The sequence below is a fragment of the Trichomycterus rosablanca genome, chromosome 1, assembly GCF_030014385.1.
Source record: "Trichomycterus rosablanca isolate fTriRos1 chromosome 1, fTriRos1.hap1, whole genome shotgun sequence".
Lineage (NCBI taxonomy): Eukaryota > Metazoa > Chordata > Actinopteri > Siluriformes > Trichomycteridae > Trichomycterus > Trichomycterus rosablanca.
This window is the reverse complement of record NC_085988.1, coordinates 33,354,428-33,367,731: the sequence shown is the minus strand read 5'-3', so window position 1 is coordinate 33,367,731 and position 13,304 is coordinate 33,354,428. Positions and strand designations below refer to the sequence as shown.

The 13,304-nt window shown below is 37.7% G+C and overlaps 1 protein-coding gene across 1 annotated transcript in view; it reads left to right on the top strand.

The window, feature by feature from the left end:
• The window catches only part of ano3 (anoctamin 3), an 81,017-nt gene that overhangs the window by 23,080 nt on the left and 44,633 nt on the right, over positions 1-13,304 (top strand). The window contains exons 2-4 of the mRNA XM_063001910.1: positions 2,819-3,022; positions 9,945-10,075; positions 12,547-12,702. Coding sequence (XP_062857980.1) covers positions 2,819-3,022; positions 9,945-10,075; positions 12,547-12,702 — 491 coding nt within the window. The remainder of the gene's footprint in view (positions 1-2,818; positions 3,023-9,944; positions 10,076-12,546; positions 12,703-13,304) is intronic.

The window sequence follows — 13,304 nt, the reverse complement described above, 5'->3', positions numbered from 1 at the left end:
TTTTCCACTCACCATGTATTGGCTCCTGGCAACCCTTTCAGTTGTATAATAATTGAAATAAGATTAGAGGTCTCTGGGTATTCGTCTCTCTCGCTCTCTCTCTTTCTGGGTGCCTCCCTTATCCCCTTTCCTGCCAACAGATGCAGGTTTGCACTTTCATCAATAATTGTTTTCCTCTTCGGGCCTCATGGCAGAGGTTTCCATAAGGCTTTCCCCAGTTGAGAGAGGGAGGGGGAATGGAAAGAGAGAATAATAGAGTCTGCATAAAAAATGAGAGTGATATTGGAGAAGTTCTCCTAAAGGTCATCACAAGGAGAATTCCACAGTGGAAAGTGAGTGAAGCTTTGCTGATAAGAAAAGAAAGACCTGTTCACTTCCAGCTCCAACTATTTTACAAATGACTTAATTATCCTATTAGAAGCAATGATTTTATAGCCCTTGCTAATGATAATAGCAAGTTAATGGTAATAATATCATGCTGCACATATGTTAAAAAAAAATAAAAGACTGCAAACAGGTACATAAAAGCAGGTGTAGCCTAGTGGTTCAGGTACTGGACTAGTACTTGAAAGGTCCCTGGTTCAAGATTTTAACCCTTAATTGCTTAGACAACATACCACTGATCAACCATAACATTAAAACCACCTCCTTGTTTTTACAGTCACTGTCCATTTTATCAGCACTATTCTCAGTCCAGCAGTGACAGTGAGGTGTTTAAAAACTCTATCAGTGCTGCTGTGTCTTATCCACTCATACCAGCACAACACACACTAACACACCACCACCATGTCAGTGTCACTGCAGTGCTGAGAATGACCACCACCTAAATAATACATGCTCTGTGGCGGTCCTGTGGGGGTCCTGTGCATTGAAGAACAGGGTGAAAGCAGGCTAAAAAGGGTAGGTAGAGAAACAGATGGACAACAATCAGTAATTGTAGAACTACAAAGTGCTTCTATATGGTAAGTGGAGCTGATAAAATGGACAGTGAGTGTAGAAACAAGGAGGTGGTTTTAATGTTACAGTGTGTACTGTCACAGTACTGTAAGTCGCTTTGGATAAAAGCGTCTGCTAAATGCCATAAATGTAAAATGTAAATACAGTCTGACGGTAGTAGAATTGTGGCACTGACATAAAATTCTGCTTTCCCAACAAGCAAGGACCTTTGCTTCAGTTTTAAGAAGTTAGATGAATAAATGATGAAAAGAAATCCAAAAAAATGCAGTCTACTTAACTGGAAGAGGAGTAATGTTTTATAACTGGTTTACATTTACAGTTGTGGCACACGCTATGGTGAACACTGTTGTTGCAGATGCTTTTATCCAAAGCAATGGGTTAAGGGCCTTGCTTAGAAGCCCAACCGTGGCAACTTGACCGTGGTGGGGCTTGAACTGGTAACCTTCTGATTACTAGTCCAGTATTTACCGCTAAGCTGTAACTGTTTAATTTTATTGTTTCTTTTTTGTATATATTTTCTCCCTTTTTTCTCCCGATTTTATCGCGTAAAATTTTTACCCAATTGCATTATGCTTCCTCTCTACTGGTGCTGACTCCCACCCCGATTGAGGAGAGCAAACTGACACACGCCCCCTCCGACACATGCGCAGTAGCCGCAGTAGCTTTCCACCTGCACGAGGTGAGTTCATATGTGGATCAGCCTTGTGCACGGAGAGCCACACTCTGATCAGCATTATTCCTCTACTCTGTGCAGATGCCATGAATCAGCCAGCAGAAGTCATAATTGCATCAGTTATGAGGTCCCTATCCGGCTCCCTCCCTGGATGAACAACGGCCAAACGTTGTTCATATAGCCGCCCAGCCCAATGTATTCGAAATCCCAGCTCTGATGTGCTAGTGTTTTACCGCTGTGCTACCTGAGTGGCCTGAATTTAATTTTTTTAATACAGTTACTTAACTTTTTACTTTCTTCTGTCAAAATGGTTCAGACTTTATCTTACACTTGTCAGTGTAACTTCTCTGTATAAATCGTTAATACTCCTTCTCCCAAGAGGTGGAGGGTTGTGTCTCAGTTTGCACAATATACCCTATACAGTGTGTTTAGCTATATCATTGGTCGAGTGGTCGAATCTGTTTTAGCAGACGATATTTGGAACACAGCAGCTCTTCTCTGCTCAGTATGCAGCTTGATCCAGTTTTTCATGCATGTGATGCTTCATTTGTTGTATATTCCCATTAAAGTTTTTCTGTGCCTGTTCTTGTTCATAATTACTGGTTTCTGCGTAATGAACCATAATAACCAGCAGTATAGTATGAAACGATCATAATTACTAGTAGGCCAATGAATTAAAATGCTTCATTATTTTAGCATAATGTAAATTCATGTGAAATTTTTAAATAACCAGAGTTTGTCAGGCTTGGCAGTAAATGGACAGTCATGGCCCCTGTTATGTTTTTGAGCGTATTGTGTTGTGGATTCATTTTAATTGCCACATGGACTATTAGCTTTGCATCATCTTGTCAGCTGGGACACCAGCCTGCAGATGCTGCCCCTCTTCCGTTTGGGTATTAATAAGTAACACATAAGGGATTTGGTAATAATTAAGCGCTTCCTCACAGCATCGTTATGACGTAATAATGATGAAGTAATGAGAGATTTTATAAGCAGTGGTAGGTGACAAGCTTTTGGTTTTCCAAGAGAGCTTCTGTGTTATATAGTCTCTGTAAGATAATTCTGTTTAATTCTGCAAACTGGTTGTATTTGATGGAACCTTATTGGATTAAATGCGGAGTGTATTTCCTGTGGTATCTACTTTTTTTGCTGGAATAGATTGCTCAATCTTTTTATCTCTCTCTCCAGGCATGCACACCAGTATCAGTGAGATCCTGAAGGAGAAAAGCCTAAAGCCGTCTCGGCGCAGTCTGCCCTGTCTGGCTCAAAGCCAAACTTATCCTCACAACCTCAGCCACTTTCTTTCTGTGCCTCTGAGTCCTGAGTATAAAGCAAACTCACTTACCCAGAGTATCCGTGCCTCCTGTACACACATCACTTCCCCAACTACAGGTACTGTAACACCCACACACCCACACACAGATACATAAAACACAGATATACAATAGACACTATGGTTGGGCATTTTAATTGGGCATGGTTGGGATATTTTAACTGGGCATTTTAATTGTTTTTTGTAAACTAGATGTAGCATTTTGAATCTGTATGTTTAACCACTGTTGTGAGCTGCCCTGAAGTGCCTAAAATATTAACTCAAACTCAGAAGTATTGGTTTAAATGTGCCACAATGTTTATGGACTTCTAAATTACCTGTCATGACGGATTGAAGCTAAAGTTTCAAGTACTGCTTAATTACACTTTAATTGCTCAGTAGGCTGCTGGCTGCAAACATTAGCATACTTATAACAATTACAATACCTACATGAATAATCTTCAATTAACTAAACCCCCAAAGATACACACTGTAGCTGTAAATTAAGTTTTCAAAATAGTATTTAAATAAGATCGATTATCATTATCAAGAAGCAAAATCAACATTAATTATTTAACAGTTATAACCTGCATGTATAAAACTGAATCAACCATAAAGCCTCTTGAACTGTTTTAGTTTTTCTAAAATAGCTACATGTAACACTAATAACAGCTTGTAATTAATTGCAAAACTCATGAATTTACTGTATTCATTAAATGATCATGTGAAATATTTTTCCAACACTTTTTGAAGTATTGGTAGTGTACATCACTAATATTAATTACAGTTGTCTCATATGCTTATTGTGGGTTTTTCTGAAATTATAATAAAATCAACTTACGGCTATACAAAACATTAGATGTATAGAAGCATATACAGCAACTGATTAACAATTTGCTTGTGTAGAAAGTGATGTAATGTCATTTTACTTTGTTTGCATCGCTTGCTTATTTCTCATTAGTAATAGTAATTGTCTACTGCGGGTGAATGTTGGTGAATATGACTAGTTTAATTTTATAACATTAAGTAATTTCGAGCAATGTGTAATCAACTATAGCTGATCCCAAGATCACTAGTACCAGTTCACTGTCGCATAATCTTTCCTGTTGATTACAGTTCTTTTTGAGACACTTTCTGATGAGGCTAATTGATGCTGTTTTGAGTGTTACATAAATTGATTAAATAAAATTAACTTAATGTAATACAAAATAAGCCATAAAAGAATACCTCCTCTTTGTAATTCCCCCATACATTTTTAATAAAAGACAGAACTGGACTGCAGGAAGGCCAGTCAAACACTTTGTCTATGAAGCCATGCTGTTGTTGTATGTGCAGAATGTGCTTTCATGTCAGTGGTACCTTTACAATGTGCCCACATCTCATCTGACCACAGTACACATTTTCACTGTCTGTTGGTCCAGCTAAGATAATCTTGGGCCAAGGGATCTTATGGCTTTTGTATAATACAGTTTTAGGTTACATTTCTTGAGGCAGCAGAGAAACGTGTTAAATTAAGATGGTTTTCCAAAGTACTCCAAAGCCCACATGGCTATATTTATTAAAAAAGCTTGGCAAGTGGTGAGCCACAGCCCATCTTTGTTTGCACACACCAACCCTTTGATTTATCTTATGTTTGTCCCCAATTATGATTCTCTCACCTGTTGTGCTTATTGTGGAATATTCTAGAAACATTTTACTCTTATTTTGCCCTATTACATTTTTAAGTAACCAAATTGAACATTTTGTTGTATTTACAAAGTACAATCAACTAGGTAAGCCAAAATAATAAAATGTACTTTTGTTAGGTAAAGTTAGGTAAAGTTTTAAGGAAATGAAAAAATCACAAATTGATGTTTTTTTTCTAAATCTCCCAACATTTCCAGAAAAGTATTTATTTTTCTTTATTTCAACATAAGTTTCTTACACTTAAAACAAAATATCCACCAATCTAATGACTGTATTTTACATTTTAGTGAAAGGATAGGTTTCTCAAAATAGTTGTCTAATAGGTGCTAGGAATAAATGAATAAGTGAGTGAAAGTGTAAGTTTGTGGTGCTCTGGTGTGGACTGGCACCATGGTGTACTTCTTTTTTTCTTTCCTGGTGGCAGCAGACCCGCCATGACCCTGATCAAGATGAATTATTAAATAAAGTAATGAATAAATCATAGATTGTTATCACAAATGAAGAAAAATAGGAAATATATATTTAGTACGTAGGCCTAGATGATTACTTCTTTAGTTATAAGGTGGGGTGGCTAGAAATTGATCAGTATATAGTAACACATTGTAACAGTAATAATTTTTACCTGTATTTATTAGGATTTTAATGTCATGTTTTACACACTTTGGTTATATTTATGACAGGACAGGTAGTTAATGGTTATACAAGATTCTTTCAGACACAGGGAGAACATGCAAACTCCACACAGAAAGGACCTGGACCACTCCACCTGGGAATCAAACTCAGGACCGTCTTTCTGTGAGGCAACAGTGCCACCCGCCAAGCCGCCCAATCATAAATCATATAATCAGCCTGTCTCTACCCATTTTACAAAATCATAAGTGCTCATGTTTAATTACAGATTGTGCCCCAGCGAGACAGGAGTGCTCTCTCTTACATACACACTGCTGAGACTGCTGCTAACTGCTCCAAACTCGAATTCATTTATCCAGTGTCAGCATGTGCCTAGTCCAAATATTGCATTAAAGTAAAGCCAAAGCAAGAAGCATATTTTGGCCCTCACAAAGGCAAGCTCATTCATCATTCAGATAATTTTTATAACACTTAACTCTCTGTTGCCACATAAAGAACTTTGAATAGATTATGCACAGCAAATTGGAATGAATTTGAACTAAGTACTGAGTTACAGAAAAAGCTGTTTTAAAAAGTGACAGTAGTGATTAAAAGTAATAGATAGATCTCTTTATTGACCCCAGAGGGAAATTCAGGAAACACAAGTAATATAATGCATATTATTAAGAATGTACTACAAAAAGACCCAGTGACACAGCTGGTAGAATGCAATGTGGGTCCTGGGAAAATGGATTTTATCCTTTACTCATGTCACTTTGTGCAGAGTTTCACATACTGTATTCACCCATTAATTGTCAGTGTGTTTTTGTATTTTGTTGCAATGGACTGGCACCTAGTGCTTTATGTATTCTTACCTGATACCCAGTGTTTTATTGTGGCACCAGACCCAATATGTCTCCTACCAAGATTTATAATTTTGTAAATGATTGACTGAATACATTTATGAATAAAATTAACCTTATACAATATAAAATAAGCTATAAAAGTAACTGTCTGGGTAGTTTGACTATACGTGTATTAGTGCTATCATTGTGTCTGCCTTGGTGGCCCAAAAAGTATAGTAAAATATAAATTAAAACAAGCTTGGTTGTTGGTTTTAGTCTATATTTTTAGGTTTAGAAACTGACTATAAGTTATAAATAACAGGTAGGTCCGTAATGTGAAGACACTGAGCCCATGAAAGCCAATAAGTTATCAGATTTATTTTAACAAAGCTGCTGCAAGTAGTGACGTTATTAGTTTCAATACTACTAAGCATTTATTACAGTATTATTAATGTTGCTTTTTAAATCTATTTGTCTAAGTAGGTAAAGTATATAATCAGCTGAGAATGTAATCAATTAATTTCTCTAATGAAGTCGACACTGTTTTTTTACCTTAAGCCACACACATATCAAATAGTCAAAAAACTAATAACACCATTGGTGGTCTGCTTATTTTAACATTTCATCTACCAAATGCCTTAAATGTAAATATACAGTAAAACAAGCTCTAAACTAGCATGGATGTTGGCCAAGTTCGGGCTTCGGTGCTAGATGGCAACAACAGCAGTCCAAGTCCAAAGAAGATGGCAGAATGAATATGTGATTGTTTTGTTTGAAATTCTGACCTTTAGCAGATTCAGGGAGGTTAGCTTACTGGAGATTTTTCTTCTAAAATCCTCCATGTTTACTGGCCAATCAACCAGCTGCTTGTTATCCTCTATTAGCATAATCACTTAGAATTGCTTAGTGCTCTCTGTGCTGATCTCAGCAGTTGCCTCAGGGAAAGTGAATTGAGTTGTGGCAGTACTTTAAATACCATCATGTTTGCCATTAATTCACAAAACATATTCTTAAAGTTTTTCAGTGTGTTGTGTAGTGAGACGTTAAAAACATAGTTAATTTTACAGTGGACATAACAAACACAACAGACAAGAAGTTAAGCTAAATGTATAGTCTAAATGACATCATCGTTAAATTTCTCCTCATCACCCACCAGATCCTGAGCCTCATTAACATTAGCTAATGGTAACACAGTGTGCTTATGCTTGTGGTACATGTGTACTCATACTCATACTTTGAAAATGTCCTCTGGCAGGTGCATGAATAAGACCGATATGCTGAATTAATTTAACAAGCATGACAGCTCTCCAAGAGCATTTAGGATAGCAAAATGGATGAGCCATCACTGTAGAAAGTTGATTTCTTTTCTTTTTTGATTGATTAAATAAACTGTTCAGCAAATTCACTGTATTTTGTAAAGATAAACATATTTAATGTTTGATGCCTGCAACACACTTAAAAAAAGTAGGGACAGTGGTAAAATAAGAGTAAAAAGTTTGTAGAATATTAAAGCTATGGTGTTCTGAAACATTCCACAATAAGCAGGTCAAATGGTCACAAGTGAGGGAATCATGATTGGGTATAACAGGAGGATTCACCAAAAAGCTGTCTGTACATGAAATGATGGGTCGTTGCTCACCACTGTGTTCCAAACTTCATGAAAGAATTGTTCATAAATTCAAAAAGAACATTTCTCAATGCAAGATTGCAAGATCCTTCACCATCTACCAAATATAATATTGTGAGATTCAGAGTATCTGGTGAAATCTCTGATTGCAATGTGCATGACCTTCAAGCCCTTAGACGACATTGCATGAGAAACCGTAATGCTACTGTGATAAATATAGCCACATGGGCTCGGGAGTACTTTAGAAAACTGTCTGCCACTGCATCAAGAAATGCAACCTGAAACTCTGTTACTCAAAGAGAAAGCTAGACATCGATTATATGCAGAAATACCACAGAGTTCTCTGGGTGCAAGTTCATCTTAAAAGGATTAAAAGGACTAGAGAAATCTGTTTTGTGGTCAAATTAGTCCACATTTCAGCTAGTTTTGTGAAAGAATGGCATTGACTTCTCGGTGACAAACCTGAAAAAACTATCCAGACTAAAATCCAACAACAGTCATCGTGTGGGGGGTGCATCAGTGCTCACGGCATGAGTGACTTGCAAGTGTGAAAAGATATCATTGATGCAAAGGTGTATATTTGCTGCTGCGGCTGTATTTTATACTGGGAAGTCAATGATTATATCAACAAGACAATGCCAGGCCTCATTCTGCACTCAGCCTGGCTTTGTCCACACAGAGTGCATGTGCTTGACTGGCCTGCCTGCAGTCTAGATCTGTCTTCTATTGAAAATGTATGGTGCATCATAAAGAGGAGAATCAGACAATAGTGACTACAGACTGTTGAGCAGCTGAAGTCTCATTACCAAGCAAGAATGATATGAGAGTGTGTCGCCGGCATCAATTTGTAAAGGTGTTTATGTTTACAAAATACAGTTAAGTTAATCACTGAAAACACTAGGATCTCTTCTTTCTATGTCTTTCTAATTTGTCACAATAAAAATTCATGGCAATTAACAAATTACAGATTCTTTTTATGCATTTTACAAAATGCTCCAACTTTTTCTGGTTATTGGGTTTGTACGCTTCGTACCTTTGTACCTTCGTACCTTGAGGAACAACATGGACCTGCAAAGTGCCTTTCTGGCAATGTGGGACTAATAGTAGTCATATCCTCCATCATGAAATCAGTTTAAATAGTAAGATTATCTAACAAAAATGTATGAGATGCTGACATCCTTTTTTATCCAGTTAACCATTCAACTAGTTTATAATGACAGCTACCAAATGTATAAGAGTAAGGGCTAGCACATGCTCTCTCCAAGAACCTTGGCTCATGCACCATCATAACCTGTCACTGCTGAATTGTGTACTAACTGCCCTAGGCTGTAAAAATGATCTTACAGACATTTACACCACAGTGACTTAATGGATAGCACTGTTGCCTCACAGCGAGAAGGTTTTGGGTTTGATTCCAAGTTAGAGCTTTCCAGATCTTTTCTGTGTGGATTTTGCATGTTTTCCCTCTGTCTGCAAGGGCTTTCTCCAGTAGCTCTGGTTTTGTCTCACAGTCCAAAGACATGTAGGTTAGGTGAATAAAGAATATAATTCACCTAACTGGAATTTGACATTAAACCTGAACTGATAAATCATGTGTGACTTGTAACTACCCATCCTGTCATAAATGGAACCAAAAATAACAAATTATAAACTTTATATTTATAAAACATTAACATTAAAATCCTAACTAATAAATAATAGAGATGTTTGCACTGGGTCAAAAGCAGAGTTTGTGTCTAACAATTGCAGGGCATAAATCATCTCTTTATCCTTATATTATAACTACAGGCAATTTTGATCTGCCAGTCCACCAACCAGAAGGTGTTTGGAAGGTGGAATGAAAACCAAGTATCCAGAGAACCCATGATTATGGCAAAAGCAGCAGATCTTTAAAACCTTTAGAAGTCTTGAGGTTAAGAAACGATTAGTGCAATATAGCTGTAGAGAAGTATGTTGTCTTGTGTAGCTTACAGTATTTCTATTATCAATTTTACAAACCTCTTTATTTTGGTCGAGGTTGCAGTTGGTCCAGCACCACACAGATATACTGGGTACAAGGTTGTAACACACACTTAACAGGGTGTAACTTACTTACATATTTACTCATTTACACACCTAAATGGCAGTTTAGTTTAGTCAGTGTACCTTCTGCATGTTCAAGTGTCTTTATTTTTTTACATTCGCATATGTGAATTATTGATTTTACCTGTCTGTGTTTTTTTTTCTTTGTGACAGATGTTAGTAATGATCAGTATGTAGAAGAGATGGAGACAGCAGCATATGAGTCCAGGACAGATGAGTCACTCCTCATTCAGCAGATGCCTGCCTCCAGAGGCAGGCTTGGGGCTCGCGTGGACTCTGTTCAGGTATACAGCACTTTTTTTCCTCATTTGCTCATTTGCCAAACCTCTCACAGCCTCTTCTGTTATAAGACTTGTAATTGGAGCTGTTTTGGTGTATTAGTGCGTAAAAACATCAAGTGGAATCATTTATAGCCCAGTACTTAATGTTTAGCTCTGAACCTGAAATCAGTAACAGTCAGTATACACCGATCAGCCATAACATTAAAACCACCTCCTTGTTTCTACACTCACTGTCCATTTTATCAGCTCCACTTACCATATAGAAGCACTTTGTAGTTCGACAATTACTGACTGTAGTCCATCTGTTTCTCTGCATACTTTGTTAGCCCCCTATCATGCTGTTCTTCAATGGTCAGGACTCTCCCAGGACCACTACAGAGCAGGTATTATTTGGGCATTGGATCATTCTCAGCACTGCAGTAACACTGACATGGTGGTGGTGTGTTAGTGTGTGCTGTGCTGGTATGAGTGGATAAGACACAGCAGCGCTGATGGAGTTTTTAAACACCTCTTTGTCACTGCTGGACTGAGAGTAGTCCACCAACCAAAAACATCCAGCCAACAGCGCCCCGTGGGCAGCGTCCTGTGACCACTGATGAAGGTCTAGAAGATGACCAACTCAAACAGCAGCAATAGATGAGCGATCGTCTCTGACTTTACATCTACAAGGTGGACCAACTAGGTAGGAGTGTCTAATAGAGTTGACAGTGAGTGGACATGGTATTTAAAAACTCCAGCAGCGCTGCTGTGTCTGATCCACTCATACCAGCACAACACACACTAACACACCACCACCATGTCATTGTAACTGCATTGCTGAGAATCATCCACCACCTAAATAATATCTGCTCTGTGGTGGTCCTGACCATTGAAGAACAGGGTGAAAGCAGGCTAAAACAGTATGCAGAGAAATGATGGACTACAGTCAATAATTAAATAAAGTGCTTCTATATGGTAAGTGGAGCTGATAAAATGGACAGTGAGTGTAGAAACAAGGAGGTGGTTTTAATGTTATTGCTGATCAGTGTGTATCAAGGTTTCTCCCTCTCACACTTGCCAGCCAGTTGGTGCGGCAAGTCTGTTTTTCTCTGAAACGGTGATACCCGTCTGCTTGGTCCAGTCTGGTTTTCCACTGGCGTGTGATACCAGCATACTTTTTTTATTCTGGGAACTCACCCGGTGTCACAGCTTTTTGGACCTCATTATGGAATCGCCCTGGGGGAGCGGATTGCCCCAGAGGTGTTGTGATGTTCCTTTTCCGTAGCGGACCCTGCTCGTTAATCCACATTATACACAGTGTGCACCGGTTGGTGTGGTTGGGGTGTTGCTTATGCATTGCCACTCCAGGCTGGCTTTCCTTTTTTCCAAGAACTGGAAGTTATTTTAGCCACCTTATTTATTTGTGATTGTCTACTTTTTTGTTAGAGGCTTTTTTGACACAGTATTGGTCTATCTTGGTTAAAACATGTGCGCTTGGATTCTTTTTCTTTTATTCCTAAAAATACGAGGTTTTGCCTCACTTAATACGCAATGCACAACCTGTCCTGTTACAAATACCCTGTTCCACTCCATTAAAATCACAACATGTCAATGCATTAAAGCAAAGTCGAAAATGGATGTTTTAGCTGATCTAAAAAATGAAGCCCTTTATAGTGCTGTTATTAAATCAGCTTGAGCATTTTTTCAATAAATCAGTGAGCTAAACTAATTTTTTTTTTTTATATTAAATGTAGATCATTGTGTTTAACAACAGTGTACCTTCTATAAATCAGTTCAGTTTGATTTAAATTCTTGTATTACTAAAATTGCATTTTTAACTGTTAGTTTTCATTTGTTGTTAGTACAATTACCTTTTGTCATGTTTTGTTTGGATTGCAAGCTAGATTAAGAATCTAGAACACGTGTCAAACTTAAGGCCCACGGACCAAATCCGGCCCACCACATCATTTTATGTAGCCAGCAAGAGCTTAAAAGACGTATGATTGTCTTAAAATACACTGTAAAATCGTACATAAACTGCATCTCCTACAATGCATGCCGATTTTGTGACCCGCAAAGTGACCGCATCCCGCCACTAGATGGCAGTGTTTCCACATCAGCGTTTAACTGAGGCGGTTTTCCAACAAGTGATGTTGAGAAATATTTACAAATAATCCCAAAATGTCCAAAAAGAGAAAGGTGAAGCAGAAGGAAGGTAATTTAATGAAAACTGGGAAAGTGCAAATACAAGTTTGTGCCTTAAGAAGAAAAACCGGTACATCTCTTGTGTTATGAGGCCGTGTCTGTGGTAAAGGAAGACAATATAAATGTAGATAGACATTATAAAAACACAGTATAAATTTGGCATTTTGACACCAAACACATCCTATGGCATTTTTGTCTACAGACTTACCATAGTATAACGCTATTGCATAACTTAAAAGTTACTTTTGCTAAAATGAGACTTTGGGCTAATATATTTTTATTATTTTCAGGAAAATAATACAGCGAGACCCACCGGACTTTTGTTCAGAGATGGTAAAAAACGCATCGACTATATCCTGGTGTATAAGAAATCCAGCTCTCAGGTTGAGAAAAGATGTACTTTTGAAAGAAACCTGCGTGCAGAGGGACTGATGCTGGAGAAAGAGGTATTTTGAGACTTCTGGCATTACAGAGAAAGAGTTTCTTAGACTTCCATCGTTTTAAGTTTTCCTTTGAGGAAAAAGGACATTAGGTGGATGTGAATTTTAATTGGTACAATTATAATATGATATTTTATTATATCACAGTTGACTGTGTGAATCAGAGTTATTTGTGTTTTGGGAGATGGTGCACACTGCAGGAGTACTAGAGAAAAGAAGAAGGAAGATGTGAAATTTTTAAGAATGAAATAGGTCAGCTGTAGAGATGGGATGCTAGAAGTGTGGGACAGCAGCTTCCTCAGTAAATTCTTAGAATTACTACACTATACTACCAGAAGTGTGTGAAAACCTGACTATGAGCTTGTTGGACATCAAATTCCAAAGCCTTTGGAAAAACTTTGGAGTGTGTAAGGCTTTTAAACCCAACAACTCTGCACCTACTGTCCATTTGTTGCGAGTGATACTGATGCATTGCAGAAATGGACAGAATTATGAAGAGTGGATGAACATATATTTATATATATGCAATAATTTTTTTTGCCTAACGTGATGTCTAACATGTGTGTTTGCTTCATTGTGAGAGAATAATGAAAATAAAATCTAAAAAT